This window comes from Myxocyprinus asiaticus, chromosome 30 (assembly GCF_019703515.2).
Source record: "Myxocyprinus asiaticus isolate MX2 ecotype Aquarium Trade chromosome 30, UBuf_Myxa_2, whole genome shotgun sequence".
Classification (NCBI taxonomy): domain Eukaryota; kingdom Metazoa; phylum Chordata; class Actinopteri; order Cypriniformes; family Catostomidae; genus Myxocyprinus; species Myxocyprinus asiaticus.
This window is the reverse complement of record NC_059373.1, coordinates 37,954,405-37,977,175: the sequence shown is the minus strand read 5'-3', so window position 1 is coordinate 37,977,175 and position 22,771 is coordinate 37,954,405. Positions and strand designations below refer to the sequence as shown.

At 39.5% G+C, this 22,771-nt stretch overlaps 1 protein-coding gene across 7 annotated transcripts in view; it reads left to right on the top strand.

Moving 5' to 3' along the window:
• Positions 1-22,771, top strand: part of LOC127420691 (protein 4.1-like) — an 88,776-nt gene that overhangs the window by 26,208 nt on the left and 39,797 nt on the right. For all 7 annotated transcript variants that reach the window (XM_051663170.1, XM_051663168.1, XM_051663167.1 and 4 more), the window contains exons 2-12: positions 5,959-6,359; positions 9,678-10,187; positions 12,494-12,598; positions 12,856-12,898; positions 14,234-14,309; positions 14,680-14,898; positions 15,082-15,169; positions 16,660-16,812; positions 17,372-17,469; positions 19,265-19,440; positions 21,174-21,421. In XM_051663170.1, the coding sequence (XP_051519130.1) occupies positions 5,967-6,359; positions 9,678-10,187; positions 12,494-12,598; positions 12,856-12,898; positions 14,234-14,309; positions 14,680-14,898; positions 15,082-15,169; positions 16,660-16,812; positions 17,372-17,469; positions 19,265-19,440; positions 21,174-21,421 (2,109 nt within the window). In that variant the 5' untranslated portion in view covers positions 5,959-5,966. The remainder of the gene's footprint in view (positions 1-5,958; positions 6,360-9,677; positions 10,188-12,493; positions 12,599-12,855; positions 12,899-14,233; positions 14,310-14,679; positions 14,899-15,081; positions 15,170-16,659; positions 16,813-17,371; positions 17,470-19,264; positions 19,441-21,173; positions 21,422-22,771) is intronic.

Sequence of the window (22,771 nt, the reverse complement as noted above, 5' to 3'; positions counted from 1 at the left end):
GACTTGACATGCAACTACAGGTGCATCTCAATAAATTAGAATGTCGTGGAAAAGTTCATTTATTTCAGTAATTCAACTCAAATTGTGAAACTCGTGTATTAAATAAATTCAATGCACACAGACTGAAGTAGTTTAAGTCTTTGGTTCTTTTAATTGTGATGATTTTGGCTCACATTTAACAAAAACCCACCAATTCACTATCTCAAAAAATTAGAATACATCATAAGACCAATAAAAAAAAACATTTTTAGTGAATTGTTGGCCTTCTGGAAAGTATGTTCATTCACTGTATATGTACTCAATACTTGGTAGGGGCTCCTTTTGCTTTAATTACTGCCTCAATTCAGCGTGGCATGGAGGTGATCAGTTTGTGGCACTGCTGAGGTGGTATGGAAGCCCAGGTTTCTTTGACAGTGGCCTTCAGCTCATCTGCATTTTTTGGTCTCTTGTTTCTCATTTTCCTCTTGACAGTACCCCATAGATTCTCTATGGGGTTCAGGTCTGGTGAGTTTGCTGGCCAGTCAGGCACACCAACACCATGGTCATTTAACCAACTTTTGGTGCTTTTGGCAGTGTGGGCAGGTGCCAAATCCTGCTGGAAAATGAAATCAGCATCTTTAAAAAGCTGGTCAGCAGAAGGAAGCATGAAGTGCTCCAAAATTTCTTGGTAAACGGGTGCAGTGACTTTGGTTTTCAAAAAACACAATGGACCAACACCAGCAGATGACATTGCACCCCAAATCATCACAGACTGTGGAAACTTAACACTGGACTTCAAGCAACTTGGGCTATGAGCTTCTCCACCCTTCCTCCAGACTCTAGGACCTTGGTTTCCAAATGAAATACAAAACTTGCTCTCATCTGAAAAGAGGACTTTGGACCACTGGGCAACAGTCCAGTTCTTCTTCTCCTTAGCCCAGGTAAGACGCCTCTGACGTTGTCTGTGGTTCAGGAGTGGCTTAACAAGAGGAATACGACAACTGTAGCCAAATTCCTCGACATGTCTGTGTGTGGTGGCTCTTGATGCCTTGACCCCAGCCTCAGTCCATTCCTTGTGAAGTTCACCCAAATTCTTGAATCGATTTTGCTTGACAATCATAAGGCTGCGGTTCTCTTGGTTGGTTGTGCATCTTTTTCTTCCACATTTTTTCCTTCCACTCAACTTTCTGTTAACATGCTTGGATACAGCACTCTGTGAACAGCCAGCTTCTTTGGCAATGAATGTTTGTGGCTTACCCTCCTTGTGAAGGGTGTCAATGATTGTCTTCTGGACAACTGTCAGATCAGCAGTCTTCCCCATGATTGTGTAGCCTAGTGAACCAAACTGAGAGACCATTTTGAAGGCTCAGGAAACCTTTGCAGGTGTTTTGAGTTGATTAGCTGATTGGCATGTCACCATATTCTAATTTTTTGAGATAGTGAATTGGTGGGTTTTTGTTAAATGTGAGCCAAAATCATCACAATTAAAAGAACCAAAGACTTAAACTACTTCAGTCTGTGTGCATTGAATTTATTTAATACACGAGTTTCACAATTTGAGTTGAATTACTGAAATAAATGAACTTTTCCACGACATTCTAATTTATTGAGATGCACCTGTATAGTCTGAGGATAACTGAAAATATTCTGACATTTACCACATTTTAAAAACATTGACAGATATTTCTAAATGCTTCCTGTCATTTTGACTGAAATAAAATAAGGTTAGATATCTATTGTGTTTCTCTAGTATAGAAATGTTCTTTTAGGAAAGAATGTAAATAGGGATTTTAAATGACAAAAAGGAGTGAAGATAAAGTAAAAGTGCCCTGTGAACATAAAATAAGTTCACCAAAGTCTAATAAATGAGTTCAGTCAGTTCAGTCTAGTTCATACGTCAAATATAAATTTATCAGACAGCAACCTGTGGCCTGGATTGTTTGAGTGCATGCTGACATCAATTTCAATGAATCTGTTGCCTGGGCAACCCAGGTCAAGCTCCGTCAGGTTTGGTTACAGACTGCTTAAGACCACCTACCCATAAATCTTGTGTGTTTGTAAATCTGCTGTGATGTCACAAGGGCTTGACAGTACGTCAACTGAAGATAAAGCGGTTAGTGTGCACAAGTACATTGGATTAGATTTAACACTGGAAAGTGTGATCTTGTCATAATTGGATATGCTTTGCTGTTCATTTCAAAATAGATTGTTACAGTCTCAAAAAGTACACAAGATCTGACAATAGTCTCTTTATCACTAATGCTTTATATTATGTACATATTATGCAACAGTGAATTTTACACATGCATCGATCCAATAACCAACGATCCAGTGTTATCGATACAATGCGTAAATATTGATATAGACATTTTTTAAGATGTACCTTTATTTTAATACTTTCATGTCAGCCACATCCTTACGCATTTCCATCAGGCGATGAAGCAACCTTATTACATTCACTTGACTTTATGAGCACTAAATACGCTTTTCATGTGGAACATGGATGTGCGCGGGGTCTTTGAAGCCAAATTGCGCTCTGCTATCCGTGCGCACGTATCAACCGGGCTTCCCGCGAGATGCCAGCTCCATTGACAAGATCAGTGTGAGCACGTCAACCGGGCACTCCTCTGACAAACGCAGAGTGGCTCACATGCGCGATTAATTCGGGCTTCCATCAATATCGTTGCACATGCGACCCATTTGAATTTTACATGAGAATTGTGAGCGAGAGTTGTTGGCTGCTGCTTTACCCCGATTGGTCTGAATAACTCGCTGCTGCATGGTGCTCCCTGCTCTGTCTTGTCTGTCTGTCCGCTGTAATTTCCTCTTTGCTCCATGACGTGAGAAGGGACGTGTGGCATGAGAACGTGAGAACAGTGTCAATTGCGTGAGTCTCACGCTCAATGCGTGAGAGTTGCCAGCCCTGTATTTGATACATGATTTTCTAAAGCCTCTACATAATCAACATGATAAATAATAACTAGGTGAAAAGCCTCTTGTATGCAATGTACTAGATGTCCCCGTATGATTGCACAATCGATCTACACCCTGGGACTTCTTCACGTGGTCGGTTGTATTTGCTCTCTGCGCACGAGAGGGAGGCCATGAATAAATATATTACTGATTCTCTGGCAGCCGGTCTCATCCGCCATTCCTTTTCCCTTGTAGGGGCGGGGTTCTTCTTCGTGGAGAATAAGGATGGCTCGCTTAGACCCTGTATTGATTATCGGGGGCTGAATGATATCACAGTGAAGAATTGCTATACTTTACCGTTGATGTCTTCAGCTTGTCTCCTCTTGCAGGGGGCGTCCATCTTTACGAAGTTGGACCTAAGCAATGCTTATCACCTGATTCGGATCAGGAAGGGGGATGAGTGGAAGACAGCTTTTAACACCCATAGGGGGCACATTGAATATTCGGTCATGCCGTTCGGATTGGTCAACACCCCCGCTGTCTTCCAGGGGTTCATGAAAGACGTGCTTCGGGACATGGTAGATCGATTTGTTTTTGTTTATTTCGATGATATTCTGTTCTTCTCCCAGACTATCGAGGACCATTTCCAGCATGTCAGGCAGGTGCTTCAGCGACTGCTAGAGAACCGACTGTTCGTTAAGGCGGAGAAGTGTGTTTTCCATACGCAATCATTCTGTTCCTGGGTTTCATCGTCTTGTCCGAGAGGGTGCGCATGGACCCTGTTAAAGTTAAAGCAGTTTCTGACTGGCCAACCCCAGACTCCCACAAGTCTTTGCAAAGGTTTCTGGGGTTTGCTAATTTCTACTGATGTTTCGTTAGAAACTTCAGTCAGCTCGCCGCGCCCTTGATGTATCTCACCTCCACCCGTACTAAGTTCTGTTGGTCCTCGTGGGAAGAAGCCACGTTTTCTAAATTGAAAGAAAGGTTTACTACCGCTCCCATTCTTAATACTTCTGACCCTTCACGTCAGTTCGTGGTGGAGGTGGATGCGTCAGAGACTGGTGTTGGGACTGTCCTGTCTCAGCGCTCTTCCTCGGACGGGAAGATGCATCCGTGCGCCTTTTCTCGCACCATCTGTCCCCAGCCGAATGGAATAACGATGTCGGTAATAGGGAGTTGTTGGCTGTCAGACTGGCTTTGGGGGAGTGGTGTCACTGGTTAGAGGGTTCGGGGGTACCTTTCGTGGTCTGTACTGACCACAAGAACTTGGAGTATATCTGCAGAGCTAAACGTCTTAACTCTAGACAAGCTCGTTGGGTGCTTTTCTTTACCCGTTTTGATTTTATTTTATCCTAACGTCCGGACTCCAAAAACACCAAGCCCGATGCTCTAGCCCGATGTTTTGAAGTCGGGACCTCCACCACCCCTCCGGATACCATCCTCCCCGCCTCCCGGGTGGTGGGCATGGTGTCCTGGGACATGGAGTCTAAAGTCTGTTCAGCGCTGCGTAACACCACCTCGCCTGCCGGATGCCCAATGGATTTGTTATTCGTTCCACTGTCAGTCCAGACGCATGATCTCCGGTGGGGCCACTTGTCCAATGTCGCCTGTCATCCAGGAGCTGCTCATACTCAGGCGCTCATTAGACAGCGATTCTGGTGGCCTTCGCTAGCGCTGGACGTTCGCTGTTATGTGTCCACTTGCTCTGTTCGATCATTCCAGCTTGCTGCGGGCGAGCGGCACCTGAACGCCATTAGTTTGAGGCCGATACAATCACCGATATTTTAATGGCTGATACCAATCCAATCACAGATTTTTCTTTTAAAAAGTGCCCTTTGCCACACTTTTGCAGGTTTTATGCTGCAGTTATATGTTAATGCCCCACACTGTAAAATTACATTCAATATACATTAATTGGGAATTGCTAACATTTATTTGAATAGTAAACAATTATGAATAGTTCTGTTGTCACTATCAAAGATCATTGTAACATACTGGTAACCAGTAAACACCATGAGAGCATCACACACAGCAGAGATCAGATCAAAAATAAGAAAAATATATCTATTACAAGCTCCAAAACCACTCCAGTGAGAAATCATTAGTATCTATGACAAATTATTAAGCAACAGCGTGATGACATGTTGCTGTTATTAAAGTTTAAACTGTTCTTGCTGTTATTAGTGGTATTAAAACAAATATATATGTCTGATTTAAATCAGGTTTCTCACAGAATAGCACTTGGATGATGAGTGACTGATGAGAGATTGAGAGCGCGCATGTTTGATTGATTATGTGTGCATAATCGCACACTCACACTCCACACACAATCTTACAACTCACGTAACATCAAGTATACTGCGATTTGTTTTCGCATGTTTATTTGTTTAATTTATTTTTGCATCCGTTTGCTGTATCTTTGTCCTATGTGTAACTATACAGCGAGGGAGAATGATTACTGTAATGACTCTTGAAAATGGGCACCTTAATACTCATTCACATGTGATTCATACACATTTATAAAACAAACATATTCATCTGAATTACAGCATATCTGAAAGCATAAATTCGTGAATGCTTAGAATTGCCAACCACTCACCCTCCGGTGGCCGAAATGTCATACTTCGAGGGCTGAGCAAATGCTTATTCATTAGAGTAGCAGTGTGTGATTAAGTGTGTACTGCATTTAAAAAAAAAAGATTGACCCTGTAACTAGGCATGATCGGACGATCGCCGTTCACAGATTAAGGATGAAGATCACTTAAACTTCATATGTGTAAGGTTGTGAGTTTTTATGTTAGAACACAACAATTAGAAAAAGTTGTGTTTCTTGATCTGTAGGAAATGGCATGAATGCTATTTCTTAAAAATCATGATGTATCAATATATGTTTATGTTGGCACAGCCCTAATGTTGACCTTTAAAAAAAAAAAAATTATATAACAAGCTAATTTTTGATAGTTATCAGTGTTTTGTTGAACATGTAATTGCATTCAGTGATTTAAAAATAAAAGCTGAATTCATGACTTAAACTGTAACCTTTGATCCTTTCTCCTCTTCACGCAGTGGCTGCCATGACGACAGACGAGGCGGAGAGCGTTCATACGAAACAGGTGTGCGAGCAGCAGCAGGAAGAGAAGGACCCCGCTGCTCAGGAGCCCGGCCCCACTGACACAGCTCAGGACAGCCCCTCTGGCCCTTCGCCGCCCCCTGGGGGCTCGGAGGACGAACAGCAGCTGAAGCCGCGGCAGCGCACCTCCGCTGGCCGCGGCCTCTCCCGCCTCTTCTCCTCCTTCCTGAAGCGCCGCTCACAGTGCTCAGAGGGTGAGGGGGTGGAGACGGAGAGAGTCCGGGAGACAGAGGGCCAGGACGAACCCAAAGCTCCCATTGCGGACCCCGAACCAGAACTGCGCATAGAAGGCGATGTTGCTCTAGACCAGCACTCAATCAGCAGTGCTGAAAACCAGGTGAAAAAGAAAGACTGATGTGTCAAATGTACCAGGCTCGTAACCCACATAGGTTGATGCATCTAACCCAATACTCAGATTTCATGTTAACAAAAATATATTTTTCCATGGCTTATCCTTAAACTCTTACCTGCAATCCAAAATATGTGGTTACAGAAAGTTTTGCTGCTGGTCGGTCTGTGCTTATTGAAATTCAAAGCACTGCTCCCAGTGTCCAAAGCTGGAAGTGTTGTTGAATGTATGAGCTGCAGTTTCCATGTGAAATGTTTCCATTGTATAAAGGTGCCTGGAATTGTTCCTGTCAGGCAGAAGATGCCCCACCCCCATATCCCTAATCCTGACCATATGAAGCCTGTAAGGCTGAGTAGCATGCCAGGAACCACTTTAGGCATCTTTTTCCCATCGTGTGTGAAATGGCCATAGAGTGTCGCTGTGGGTTGTATTTTAAATGAGGCAATACAGTTCACATGAGTGCATATTTTGTTAAAGGGATAATTCACCCAAAAATGAAAATTCTCTCATGATTTACTCACCCCCATGCCATCCCAGATGTGTATGACTTTCTTTCTTCTGCAGAACACAAACTGAGATTTTTAGAATATCTCAGCTCTGTAGATCCACACAATTCAAGTGAATGGGTGCCAACATTTTGAAGCTGAAGGGGGATGGTGCTTGTTGTCAGTATATCAGCTGAATGGAGTTGATTTCAGTACTCATGAACTTTCAGAAAATAATGTTCAAAAATGTCTGATGGCTTTGGCAAACAAATTTCACATTATTTACAGGCACTATTCTTGTTCTGTTATATTTATCTGTAAAAACTGTATCACTATGATTTTTTTCCCATAACAGTGCCAATTATTGAGCTTGGCAAGCCCAGTGTAAGTGTAAACATAATGAAATACTGATGCTGTAAAAGAAACATGTGGTCAAAGACTTTCATGATGTTACTTCTTTAAATATGATCTCAGAAAGATCTAACCATTATTTTTAAAGGGGAAAATGGCACAGCTTAACATAGTTGAAAAGAAAGAAGAAAAAGAAGAAATGCATTAAGCATTTAAAAAAAAAAAAAAAAAAAAAAACGTGAGAGCACATTTTAATTTTAATAAAAGCTCATATTTATTTTTGTTATTCAATATTACCAATTAGAATGTAATGGTGATGAATTACTTGCCTGTCCCTTGGCAAATAGGCACTGGCTGATAAGTATCCACACTGGGCCAGTCAACAGTGTTATTTCCCCCATGTGACAGTTTCAAAATCTGCCAGCAACCTTATCAGTAGAAAATCAGATTTTCTGTTTTTAAATATTTTGTTCCCTTGTATTATGTAAAATAAATGTTTATTAAATCGAATTTTCCATCATCATGTACAGTATACTGTATATCAGCACCATCTTGGCATCGACCATTGAAAAACCTATATCAGTCAATCACTGCTTAAAACATTAAAAAATTTGAGTAATGCTCATCCTACTACAGTGTGGAGTTACTGAGATTTGAGTTTGACCTGAGTGTGAATATTACATGCTCACACATTTTGCATGTAGTGAGGGATGTGTAGCTAGATGTTATTCCAAGGCAACTGGCCAGTAGAGCTTCACACAGCTCATTTACACACTTGTATATTAAGCTCTGAGGTTGTGTGTCAAAGCTTGTTTTATACACCTCTCATCTGTTTCATCTCTGAAGAACAGCAGGGTACGCTAAAAGCTTTCTGAGAGGCTGTTCTTACTCAACGGCAGGTATTTTAGGCTTTTCAAAATGCTGTCATCATGCTGCAGCTTTTTCTCCATTTGCTAAATTTAAATTATTCATTCTGTGAGCCCATCGTTTAACTATACTATAGTCAGTAATCTGGGAGCTTTTGTCTTGTATAAAGATGTTCCAAAACTTATTGAGCTGCCAACATAGACAGCATTTTAAGACATCACATGCACAATCCAAATGCAAAGCTGTTCCGAAAGGGAGGCGTAATAATGCTGCCTTCTAAAATATTATCTTGTGGCCAAGTACTAAGGCAGCATCATGGAGGCATTCTCAGAATGCATTATTACAAACTTCACAGGATAAAAATGCTGACTCTGACACCTGACCTTGTTAAATGTGTTTTGTTTTGCTTCATGGCAGCCTGAAAGACTTGTCCTTTTCAAACTTAAAACATTTACTTGAGTCTAAACCTGTATTCGACTGTACACCTCTCTGCCTGCCCCCGCTGGTCTACATTCACTCTGCATTACATACAGTTTCAATTTAATTCCATCTGTTTTATTTTTGTTATTAATGCGAGTATCATTGGAAGCAGTTTATCCCCAGTTTTGGGAGTAATCTGATAAAAAAGTAATTAGTTACTGTAATATAATTACTTTCTTACTTGAAAAGTAGTGTAACACATTACATTTCAAATCTTTTATTACAGTAACTGACTTTCAATTTAGGTAATTTTAAACACATTACTTGTGTTACACATTTCAAAAATAATATTATTTATGTATAATACATTTAATTTATGAATTCATATGTTGATATGTAGGTCTGTTTGCTTTTCTATGACAGCTGAATGATATGTGACAATAAATCAGGAAATACAGATGTTATTTTGGAAAAACTAAAACGTTTCAGTGTTTTAGAAAGTAACATAAAAGTAAAGTAATTAGTAATGTGATTATTTTTGACGAAATAACTAGTAATCTGATTACAGAGAATTAGTCATTTGCTGTGGATTATTTGTGGATTTATTTACCTAAAACTGTTTATCACAGCTATATATACTTAAAGGAATAATTCACCCAAAAATGAAAATTCTGTTATAATTTACCCTCATGTCATTCCAAACACGCATGACTTGCTCTCTTATGTATACCACAAAAGGAAATGTTTTAAAAAATATAATCCAATTGTAGTTGTGACTTACTTTAAACTTAAAAAAGGACCCAAAATTATCATAAAAGTAGTCCATGTGATGCCTGCATCATATTCCAAGTCTTCAGAAGGCATACAATATGTTTTAGTGGTAAACAACCCATAATTTAAGTCATTTTTTTTGTGAAAATCTTGATGTCCATTGCACATTAATGAGCGCTATGAGAGAGGTTTGTTCACAGTGATTTTCAAGTCTGCGTGAGGACTTGTGTTGTTTTTAGTGCTAAACAACACAATTTCTCATGTGAACACGTGAGCCACTGTGAATGACCTTATAAAAGTAGTCCCTGTCAATCCCTACTAATACAAAATCCTGATTTGACCATTGTTTGGAAATACTGATGATAAGCTAAGCCTTAGATTGTTTAACGTGTCTTATTTTGTCTTCCTCTAGCAAGTCGTAGCAGATCTGAAAGAAAACGCCGAGCTGGAGTCTGTAAAGGGAGAAAAGGGGGAGAAGGGGGAGAAGAAGGAGAAGAAGGAGAAGAAAGAAAAGAAAGAGAAGGAGAAGAAGGAGAAGGCAGATAAGGAGAAGACTGAGAAGAAAGAGAAGACGGAGAAAAAAGAGAAGGCAGAAAAGAAAGAAAAGAAGGAGAAAAAAGAGAAGAAGGACAAGAAGAATGAGGACAAGGCCAAAGCAGATGAGGCAGAGAAAGACAAGGAGCGAGAGAAGGTGAAAGAGAAGGAGAAGGAAGAGCCCAAAGCACAAGATGCAGCGGCAGCAGAAACAGAAGCAAAGGAAGAAGGAGAAAAAGAGGCAGAGAAAGAGGAGGAGAACGCTGTGGTGGAGGAGGAGGAGGAGGAGGAGGATGAGGGAAAGAAGCAGAAGGCATCTCGCCGCCCCAAGATCATGCAGTGCAAAGTCACACTGCTGGATGATACCCTCTTCGAGTGTGAGCTGGATGTAAGCGACAAACACACTCACAGAGCACATATAACCACTGCTTTTGTTGCTTACCGAGTGAGGCGTATTGTTGTCTAGTCCCAGGAGAGCGACTCTGAGACTCCAGCATTGCTCAAGGGCTTTTACTTCCTTTGCTAATTAACTCTCAAACTACAGAGAGACTGTCTCTGCTGACGTGACAGTTTGTTGTGTTTTTGTCTGCATTTTTCTCTGTGGCTCTGTCTCAAAACCGACTTACCTGACTCAGCAAAGACAACATCCTAAGCGAAACAGAACCTTATGCATGGTGATCTGAGACACACTTCATAGACAGCAACTTGACCCACACAAGAGACTTATGTTCACTCTCATTCACTGGCTAATTCTTATGTTTTTACGTTATGTAACATGTAGCTAACAAAGCTAATAGCTTGACCTAAAGACCTCCAATGACCCAGACAAAAGTCTGATCACTGGCTAATTCTTACATCAGCATGTAGCTAGCTATGCTAACAGCTCAATCTAAAGACCTCCAATGACCCAGACTAAAGTCTGATCACTGGCTAATACTTACGTCAGCATGTAGCTAGCTATGCTAACAGCTCAATCTGAAGACCTCCAATGACCCAGACAAAAGTCTGATCACTGGCTAATTCTTACGTCAGTATGTAGCTAGCTATGCTAACAGCTCAATCTAAAGACCTCCAATGACCCAGACAAAAGTCTGATCACTGGCTAATTATTACGTCAGCATGTAGCTAGCTATGCTAACAGCTCAATCTAAAGACCTCCAATGACCCAGACAAAAGTCTGATCACTGGCTAATTCTTACGTCAGCATGTAGCTAGCTATGCTAACAGTTCAATCTAAAGACCTCCAATGACCCAGACAAAAGTCTGATCACTGGCTAATTCTTACGTCAGCATGTAGCTAGCTGTGCTAACAGCTCAATCTAAAGACCTCCAATGACCCAGACAAAAGTCTGATCACTGGCTAATTCTTATGTCAGCATGTAGCTAGCTATGCTAACAGCTCAATCTAAAGACCTCCAATGACCCAGACAAAAGTCTGATCACTGGCTAATTCTTATGTCAGCATGTAGCTAGCTATGCTTACAAGTCAATGACTCACATAAAACTACCACCCCTGGAGTTCGTTAGTTCGCTAGTTCGAATCCCAGGGCATGCTGAGTGACTCCAGCAAGGTCTCCTAAGCAACCAAATTGGCCCGGTTGCTAGGGAGGGTAGAGTCACATGGGGTAACCTCCTCGTGGTCGCTATAATGTGGTTTGTTCTCGGTGGGGCGCATGATGAATTGAGCGCGGATGCCGCGGAAGCCTCCACACGCGCTATGTCTCCGTGGCAACGCGCTCAACAAGTCACGTGATAAGATGCGCGGGTTGACTGTCTCAGACGCGGAGGCAACTGGGATTCGTCCTCCACCACCCGGACTGAGGCAAAATCACTATGCGACCACCAGGACTTAGAGCGCATTGGGAATTGGGCATTCCAAATTGGGAGAAAAAGGGGAAAAAAAATCCCCCCCAAAAAATAAATAAAATGACTCACATAAAAGTCTTGCTCAATATTCACAGGCTAATTCTTGTAGCCAGCCAAGCTAAGTCATTGTACAAGACCAGCTTGATGGATTGCAAAGTCCAGAAAACCACTTTAAGCTGGTTTAAGCTCTTTTTATTCCTGCAGGGCTTACAGTATATTTGCCAAGCTAAGAAGGAGATACTCTAGTCTCTTTCAAGGACAAAAATGTATATCACATCAATATTGGATGAATTCATACTTTATTAATTAGCTGTAACTATTTCTTATTTCATAAGACTTTTCACTATCAGCAAAGTCTATTGAACAGCCTATCAAAGATTGGTCCACTTTAGACTAACCAAGAACTACCCACTTATACAAGAAGGGACCATCTGATTGACATGTAAAACACAATGCGTTGCTTTTATGTGATGTTCAGGGACGGGTAAATCTTAAATCGATGCTAATGCAATAATAGACCAGCTTGCAGCTCATTCAAATAATGACACAACAGTCTCTGTAAATTATTGCACATACAGCAAAGAAATTAGTAGAAAATGTGTGTGGACTTCTGATCAGAATTTCTGTTCAGCTAAAATAAATAAGGACCAATTATTATATCTCGTAATATCTTGCTTGTAATATCTTGCTAATTATACTGCTAGCTGCCTCAAACAATACAAATATTCAATGCCGTATAATGGCAAACTTTGGCAAATATACTTGAGGAATACTAACATTTTTTTTTTTTTTGGTTTGCTTTAAATAACAGCATTTCTTTGTTTCCAGAAACATGCCAAAGGCCAGGAGCTGTTCGCAAAGGTGTGCGACCACCTGAATCTTCTTGAGAAAGACTATTATGGCTTGGCTGTATGGGAGACGCCAACTGTAAAGGTGCCTCAATCTGTTAGAGCTCTCTCTCTTGCTCTTTTAATATTAACTTATAGCTGCTCAGACCTTTTTCACACAGCATGTTTTCTTCAGGCTTCTTTAACTTTTGTCTGTTCTGGTCAGAATTTAAACAAATGAATATGTATGTTTTGTGCTGATGGGCGTATTGTTAAATGGCTTTAAAAACTATATTTGCTTTCTTCACCCTTTCAAGGAGTTGTTTATTAAAGCAGTTAGTTAAAGTATTGTTTGTCTTTCAGACATGGTTGGACTTTTCCAAGGAGATCAGACGGCAAGTACAAGGTGAGTAGCATCATGCTGTTCAACTCTTTGGCATGTTACAGAGATAAAGTTAGTAACTTAGTAACACCCAAACAGTGCCCAAGGAACCATCGAGGATGCCCTAGCAACCACCCAGATCACCTTGGAAACCAATAAGAATTCCTTAGCAACCACTCAGTTCATCCTAGCAACCACATATCAATGCCCTAGCAACCACCCATATCACCCTAGCAATGCCTGATAACCTTTAGAAACACCTTAGCACCCTCCTAGAAACTACCAGAGCTCCCTAGCACCTATGTAGAACACCTTTTAGACCACAAGAAAGGTCCTGGCAACCACCCAGAACACACTAACAACACCCCAGGAACCACTGAGAATGTACTAGAAACCAATCAGATCGCCTTCACAACCATCTAGTAATGCCCTAGCAAGCACCCATATAATCTTAGCAATGCCTGGCAACCACCAGTTGCACCCACCTAGGAACTACCAGAACACCCTAGCAACTACTTAGTAACGCCCTAGCAACCATGTACTATAGAACACCTTAGTGACCACTTAGCAATGCCCAAGCAACCACCCATATCACCTATGCCTGGTAACCTTTATAAACGCCATAGCACCCTCCTAGAAACTACTAGAGCTCCCTAGCACCTATGTAGAACACCTTATAGACCACATGCAAGGCCCTGGCAATCACCCAGAACACACTAACAACGCCCCAGGAACCATTGAGAATGTCCTAGAAACCAACTAGATCGCCTTGACAACCATCTAGTAATGCAAGCAAGCACCCATATCATCTTAGCAATGCCTGGTAACCATCAGAAACACCTAAGCACCTGCCTAGCAACTATCAGAACACCCTAGCAATCACTTAGTAACGCCCTAGCAACCATGTACTGTAGAACACCTTAATGGCCGCCTGTCAGTGCCCAAGCAACCACTCAGAACACCCTATCAATCCCACTTCACTTTAACATTGTGGTAGAGAGTTTTGCACAAACAAACGCCACTCACATTTTCATCAAAATCCCTGCTGAAAAGACCAGCATTGCTGGTCACCAGCTTATGCTGTTTTTCGGGTGCTGGTCCCCAAGCGAGGAATGCTGGTATGCTGGTGACCCTACCAGAGTTTTTATAACTAGCTTAACCCGCTTCATAAGAAAGACCATGCTGGTCAAGCAGCTTCACCAGCTAGGTTTTGCTGATGAAAAGCATGATAGACCAGCACCCTACCAGCATAAATCAGCTCAGTTAGGGAATTGCATGCTGGTTAAGCGGGACTTTGTGAAAATCTAGTATTATATGCAGTCATCTCTGTTTTAAATCTTCATCTTTGTATTTGTCTAGGCACCAATTATGATTTCACGTTCAATGTGAAGTTCTACCCTCCCGATCCGGCTCAGCTATCGGAGGACATCACCAGGTGAAGATCACTTCCATTTCCATTTTACTTTTAACATTACCTGTCCCTGCTGTCAAAATCCAGTCATATACACTTGCTCAATTATATTAATTCTGATCTCCAATACTTGCCAGATTTAATCATAAATAAAATGGAGAGCCTCCTGCTGTTACTAACCAATCGTGCAAGCTATTCTCTAGCCAGTTTCATTATCACACTCATAAATTACAAAACCCCTTTTACCCTAAATAATTTTGGCAGCACACTAACATCATCTTTTGCTTTACTGTTGTTGTCATGCAGTTTTAGACTGAACTGTACATGACATGATCCAACATGCAGTGAATTGGTGAGTTTTTGAGCAAACATTGAAATCATTTGTGCTGTGCAGGTATTATTTGTGTTTGCAGCTGCGTAAAGACATCAAGAGCGGTCGCCTGCCCTGCTCTTTCGTGACCCTGGCTCTGTTGGGCTCATACGCCCTGCAGTCTGAACTGGGCGAGTACGACCCAGAGGTCCATGGCACTGACTACGCCAAAGAGCTCCACCTGATCCCAGGACAGACAAAAGAGCTCGAGGACAAAGTCATGGAGCTTCACCGCACCTACAGGTGGTCATAACGGTTTCTGGTTGTTGATGTGGTGATCATTTTGATTTATGTTAGGGATGGCACAAGTTCTCAAGTGACAGCAGTGATCGATCATGAAAACACAATGGATCTCATTCAGTAATATGCATTTTTTGTATATATTTAGAGATGTTTGGTTTAAGAATTTATTATGCTTTTCTGTAGGTCTATGAGTCCAGCTCAAGCTGATATGATGTTCCTGGAAAATGCCAAAAAACTTGCCATGTATGGAGTTGACCTCCACCAGGCAAAGGTACAATATATCAACAGAAGGCACTTTCAGTAAACGGTGTTATAAATAAATGCTTTTCTAAGTAGGGGTGGGAAAAAATATAGTTTTTCCGATTAATCGCGATCTTCGTTTGAACGATCTCGATCTTTCACTCAGTGCGCAACCCTCTACTACAATGAGAGGGAATCACTTGCATTTGCAACCACATTTCATGCTATGCCCCTAAAGTGAATATATTTGGCAACTGGCTGGTAAATGTTTACATTTCACTCACCAGTAATTGTGTGGTTTAGTCGCGAAGTGTTCAGCAGCGAGATCCTTTCACAGCGTGTTGAGAGTAAAAGTTGCTCCGTGTAATGTGTGTCAAAAGACGAGATCCACGCAACCCAATTTGTCATTGAATAATGTCTCTTTTAATACCCTTTCTGTTCTTTATAATCAATTGTTGATAAAAAACAAACAAACAAAACATTTAATTCCAATCATGTATCGCACAGATGAGGTAAAGCCATTCGAGTCTCTCTAATTAACATGCGCTCATTTAAAGGTGCTGTTTACAGAAATGCCGTTTTTTGTAAAAGGGACAGTACCGGTTTTAGCACGTCAATGTAAATACTTGTAAATAGTACAAATTAACAAATTAATTAATATATACAGTACATTTATTTATTTTCAGATTTTGCCTAAATTGAATTATCACTCAATGGGAGATTGTTGTATAAGTTTAAATTATGTTTATCAATAACCACAAAAATTTGGTCCCAAACTAGCAGAGGGTCATTATATTTGAAAATGTTTAAAAATACAATTAGTTTTTTAAAGTCGGCCGCAGTGTACAGTGATTTAAAATGTATTAAATTACACATTGAAGTTAGACTTTGGACAAAGTGACTTTCCTAGTCATTGATTAAAGCCCCTGCTTTATGTGAAGTCATGAATTTCAGTTGTCATAAAAACATCAGTTTGGCGCAAGAATGAAATGTCCATATATCACTTGAGCAGTGTGCTTGTGTCTATCCTGACAAAAATCTTTGCGTGGCCTGTCATTGCTCAGATTTAGCAGCTGAAACCAGGTCAATCTGTTTGCATCAAGCCATGGATTTAAATAAATTATGAAATTCGCTATTTTAAAAGATAGGGCAGGGACGCCCTCTGGTGGTAGAGCTATGTGATTACAAAACGTCTGTTTGTAGACTGGGGCTATGTTTGGGAATATCGTACTACTATACCACTCTTAGTATTTCTGCAGTATGCAGTGTGTGTGTGTGTGTGTGTGTGTGTGTGTGTGTGTGTATATATATATATATATATATATATAAAACTGCAGGCCACTCACTAAATGCTGAATTATGTATATGGTTTTACATGCTATTTAAAAAAATCGGTATGCAGTATACAGTATATAATGTATAGTACTGTAAGCAGTATTCTAGTATTCAGTTTCAAACATCTGTGATTGGTCAAGACAAGGGTTGATATCTGCAATGAGTTTTTGTTTTGATTTCTCCCAGGATCTGGATGGGGTGGATATAATGTTGGGTGTTTGCTCCAGTGGTCTGATGGTGTATAAAGACAAACTGAGGATTAATCGTTTTCCCTGGCCCAAAGTTCTCAAAGTCTCCTACAAACGTAGCAGTTTCTTCATCAAGATCCGGCCGTCTGACGTATGTGTGCACACACTTAAACACAGAAGAGTTATTCTCATTAAAAACTGTATTTGTTCAGGTCACATGCATTAGATATTTTTTTAAATAATGGTTTTGTTTGTTTTGTTTTTGAACATAAAAGGGGAAGTCTGAAATTATTGTAAACATACATTTTATGACATTATTTATATTTTATGGCACAAAATAAATGTTTTCCTTATATTCCTTTAGATATTTTCTGGAATTTGACTTGATAAAATCTAATTTCCGCAAAAATAAAAGAAAAAAGAAAAATAAATAAAGTTAATGAATTTAACTAACAATATTTATTTCATTTTAAATTATTATGCATTTTTGCAATTTTAACAATTGTTTCATCATATTATTCAGATAAACTTTAAATATATATATATTTTAATTTTACATTTAAAAATGTAATTTGTTGAGGTAATGAGAAATTAACTGCAAAATGTTGCTAAATACTTTTTTGATCTTTATATAGCATATGTATATGCATGTGTATATACAGTATGTTATAATTTTGTTGTTGTTGTTTTATTATTTGTTTTTACAATAGATGGAACAATATGAAAGTGCCATTGGCTTTAAACTGCCCAACTATAAGGCTGCCAAGAAACTGTGGAAAGTGTGTGTGGAGCATCACACATTCTTCAGGTAGGAATACCAAGCAGTACATTAAAATGGAGCTTATAAAATGCATTTGGCATATTCACTTTTTAAAGGTCCATAACCTGCTCTGTAGCATTTTATTTTCACTTAAAATATCAATCAAGGTTTCTTGCAAAAGTAAAGTCATCATTTAGGTTGAAATTATAATTTTAGAGGAACACAATTTTTACAAGTTGCAAACACTTTGTGTTATGAATCCTGATCTGACACATTTCAGAATGCAGTGATTCATAGCTAGAAGCATGTTCAGTCATATATTTTTGTAGAGTATGTTTTGGGTCATAGAATTAAACAGGCTGATGGTGCCTCTAAAAGTTTTATGTAATTGATCCCTGTTATGATTGAACGTCTGCGTACTGGCATAATTCACACTGTTGTTCATCAGTGAGGGCCAGGTTGCTGAATACTGTTTGGTGTTGATAAGTAAACGTGGGTGGTCATATGTTAATGTTTTCATAAATGCATACAGAGTCCCCGGGCTCTATTTCCGCATGTCCACAAAGCGCAGTGCTATGCACAAAGGTCGTGTGCTACGTTTTATCAAATTTTTGTGAGAGCGCTAATTCTGCGCTCAATTTTCATGCCAGCACAAAGCACAAGTGGCCGTGGGTGGGAGTGTTTGCGCTATTGTGGGTGTATACGCGCAAACTGTGGGTGTATTGCATGTTAATAAAGTGCCGCGAAATGCAATTTGCTGTTTTCCTGAGAAATTGGTCATTGCAATAAGACGTTTCAGAAGCAGGTTTAACCTCGCCGTGAAGTCTTACTTCAGTTCCTGCATTTGCAGTTTGGAGATTCCAGAAGCAGGTGGTAATAAAGTTAATGTCCAAACTCTTAAAGTATACAGTAGTGGATCGTCAAATGAAGTCCCTGACAATCACTGTTGTAGCCATTTTATGAAATACAAATGTATGGGATTTGTGTTAAACTATCTATAGGTCATGGTTAATTTTTCAGTTATTGTTATTATTTTTACATTTACAATTATATTTATGATCTAATTTGTGTTGGTATTTTTCCACCTGTTGTCGTAGAGTGATTTGTAAGTCACGCAAAAAGTGCAGAGGATAAATTGTTTGGATTTGGTATTATTATTTTGACCATTGTTATTTTAGTTATAATTTTTTCGTTTGAAGTGTGATTTGAATTTAGAAATCTTTTAGGTTTCACTAAATTAATTAAATTTTTCAAAATCAAAATCGCCAGTAGAAGTGTGTGCCAATACAGTCACTGTTAATACAAGCCATGATTTGTTACAGTAGATGTAACAATTAAATGATTATTAATACTCACATTCTCTCGTACAAATCCTGACGAGAGCCACATTTTCTATGTGTATAAAAGTAATGTGTCACTGTCATAGAAATATGCCTGACATTCAACAAGGATGCAGTTAATGCACAAAAGAACATAATAATTAATTGCATACAGTCCATTTACACTACCAACTTCTTATGAATGTGCTGTCTTTGTTTATATTGCTGGTGCTTGAGGGAATGAACTCTATAAAGGGACGCAGATGCTGCAGTAACCAGAGAAGAACCTCAGAATTAAATTGCACTTGACCCAGCCCATTAGCGCAATGCACACACAATTTCACCAAACCCACTTGCGCCTAGACTTAGCACATGTTTGCACGAAAAATACCCAAAACTTCATGGCCATGCCCATTGACTTTGTGCTAATGACTTATAGCATAGTGCTGCGCTTAGCGCTAGTGCTCTTAAAATCGGGCCTTCTGTATATTATCAGGAGATGTAAGCACACTCTTGTGTCTCAGGTTGACGTCCACAGAGGTGGCCACAACTCCCAGGAAGTTCCTTGCTTTGGGATCAAAGTTCCGTTACAGCGGGCGTACCCAGGCTCAGACCCGTCAGGCCAGCTCCATGATTGACAGACCCGCCCCCCATTTCCAGCGCTCCGCCAGCAAGAGGGCGTCCCGTAGCTTAGATGGAGGTATGTCAACATCTATGGGATTTCATTTTGCTATATTCTTTAAATTTGCTTTGGTAATAGAGTGCAATTGTGACCGCAGTGGTTCTGGAAACATTCATCAATTCATTTTCTCTGTAGGGATTTACAATTTTTTTCTAAAACCTTAACCAGACCAACCAGCTATGAGATAAATGACAATATCACAAGAAAAGGCTAAACACATTTAAAAATCAGAAAAGAGACAAAGGTACAAGACTGTGTACTTAATTTTTTATGAGTGAATGAACTACAATCCCATTGTGAATGGCGTAATCAAATTAAAACGCAGATACAACTTTTGCCTTAATGTCATTAATTATAAATATAAAAACAATATATTTTGCATTTATTGCTAAATTATTCAAATACGTACAAATAAGTAGTTGTAGAGTGTAGGATGACTGACTCAATTCCGTGGTTCGCAATGCTTCATGCTTCATTTTACCGTGAACAGTCAGTGTCTTCTCTGATTGGTGGAGCTCTCTTTAGGATTATGGGTAGTGTATTTCTTTATCAGGAATTTGTCTATTTAACACGATTTTAATTTAAATGAAGTTAAAATTAATTCTGATTTATGGCTTCTTTAGAAGCATATACTGTATCATCACCTAACAACCTCAGAGCTCAAGATAAGTCTGTCTTCAAAGGTTTTATATGTTAACGTTAAAAAAAAAATTTCTCTATGGAAAAAAATGAATGGGACTTTTACTTCTTTTCTGATGGCCCAAGGCTACAGCCAGTCAGATTGAAAATGATGGCACATGATTGGCCCTTTTGTTAGATTTTGGACAATCACTGCCTGTTGCCCTCAGGTAGTTTGACATGAAAAGTTTGACACCATTAGTAGCTCTTCTTGCCATCTCATTTGCCAAGTTCTCTGTTTTTACCTCTCTCTCTCTCGAGCTTTCTCATGCAGTGCCCTTGGGGCGGCTCAGTCTCTTTATGTACTGCAAGCATCGATTTTTATTTGGACTGTAAACACAAGTCATCTGTTTTTACTCGCTTTACATTGAAAGACAGAGAAGCTCAAATTTAAGATATTCCCTCAGTGTTCCCAGCATGCAATCCTAAAAACAACCTGATGTTGAACTTTGTCAGATCTTCCATTTCTGCTATGACAGTCCCATGACTGAGCTTAAGACATGTTGAAAATAATAAATGTCTGATTTATGGATAAATGTGTCTCAGCACTAAGCTTGCAGAGCTATACGTTTGACCAATACTTTTTTTAACTTGTGTCTGATATAAAAGCCAAATAAAACAGTATTTTTCAGTATCATTTTACTTCCATAATGTGACGTATAGTATATTCAAGTAAAACAGGATACTCAATTAGACAAAATGGTAAGTGGTCTAATTTAATTTTAAGGATTGATAAATAATAGTTCTATCGAATTAAAGATGCACCACTTCACCCAGTATTTGCATGTGCTACGTGTATTTATGTGCTTATTAGTGTATCTAGTTGTTAGCTTAGCCACGGAAATTGACTGGGATGAACTGCAGGTTTTTTACCCGACAAAATGTTTCTAGCTTCAGTTACCAGTCAATTGGGGTTGAGTCCAGCAACAGGGTCTTGTTTACTAACTGAATTCGGCCCAAACGCAAGAAAAATTGCTAATTGGTTTTTAAAAGTTTAGGTTAATAGAAAGTGTACTTTCTTCTAATGGCATTTTGAAAAGGATTTTTGTTTCTCCCTTCCATCTCTCGGCCAGCAATGGTCTCGACCCCGGATAAGAACGCCCGTCCCGTCAGCGCTCCCATCATGTCTCCCATCTCCCCGGGTGATGCGGCCCCTTCTCCAGTGGTGACATCTGCCACCCGCACAGACCGTAAAGAGACGTCCACGCCCACGGGCCGCCCGCGCTCCACTGAGAGGAAGAGTGAAGTGAAGACAGAGGCACATGTGACGGACAGCTCCAAAACACATGGCACCAAAGCAGAGGGCGCAGCTGAGATCAAGGTACCACACACACTCATAAATGCACAAAAGACACTCAAATATATATTCGCTTTTGTTATGAAGTCATTAGAAACAAATTTTAAAATCATAATTTAAACAATTGTTTTAGATAATTTCAGTGCATATACAGTTATTTCAGATGTTATGTATCATTACTGCTAAAAGCACTGTAAACCTAACCACAGATGAAATCATTTATACAACAAACAGATAATTAATCTGAAGGACTGACTCCTACTTGACCTTTTAACTACTGACCTTTTGCTAAGCCCCGCCCCCTTGGTTACTGTTGCTAGGCCTGGCAATCTTTTCTACTAGCATTGTCAAACATGGAGGAAGTAGTGATGAGATTGTGTGAATCACCCCAGGAATTATGAAATAATGTCTGGATTATGTGTGCCTTCATATCCAGTAATTATATCTGGTTTCTAGTATATCATAGAAGGCTACATCCGAAATGTGAAATTGGCCAAAGAAAGGCATAACGGAGAGGTTTGCTTTAGAACTGGGGCACATACTGTACTTATCACAGTCAACTTAAAAGAGAGGAGCCTCATTTGATAGTGAATAATTCAGAATTACTCTCTTTGGTCCTATAAACTCCTTGTTAAAGTGATAGTTCACCCAAAAATTAAAATTCTCAAACTCAAGTTTCAAACTCAAATGACTTTCTATCTTCTGCTGAACACAAGCGTAGATATTTTGATAAAGATATGATGAATTTATTTTTGTCCATACATGCGCCAAGCTTCAAAAAGGATGTAAAGGCATCATGTAATCCATATGACTCGAGTGGTCTAAAACGATTTGAAACTGACCAAAATGTAATTTCGATGAAGTGCAATCGAGCTTCAAATCATGACTGCAGATATCAAGATTTATTGTGAATAAGGAGTTACATTTTGGTCTGTTTCTCACACAAAACTGATTAGATTGCTTCAGAAGACATGGATTAAACCACTTGAGTCGTATGGATTGCTTTTATGCTGCCTTTATATGCTATTTGGAGATTGAACCTTTTGGACCCCATTGACAAGCATTGCATGTATATAAATGCATCATATCTTCATTATAATATTTTTGCTTGTGTTCTGCTGAAGAAAGAAAGTCATACACATCTGGGATGGCATGAGGGTGAGTAAATGATGAGAGAATTTAAATTTTTTGGATGAACTTCCTTTAACTAATCCTTTAATATCACCATTACTGTTAACTGAAGCAATACATAAATGGATTAAATAATATGTATTTATATATATATATATATATATATATATATATATATATATATATATATATAGTATTTATTTGGAGTTAATATTAAGAAATAGCTTGCAGTTCTGAAGATTT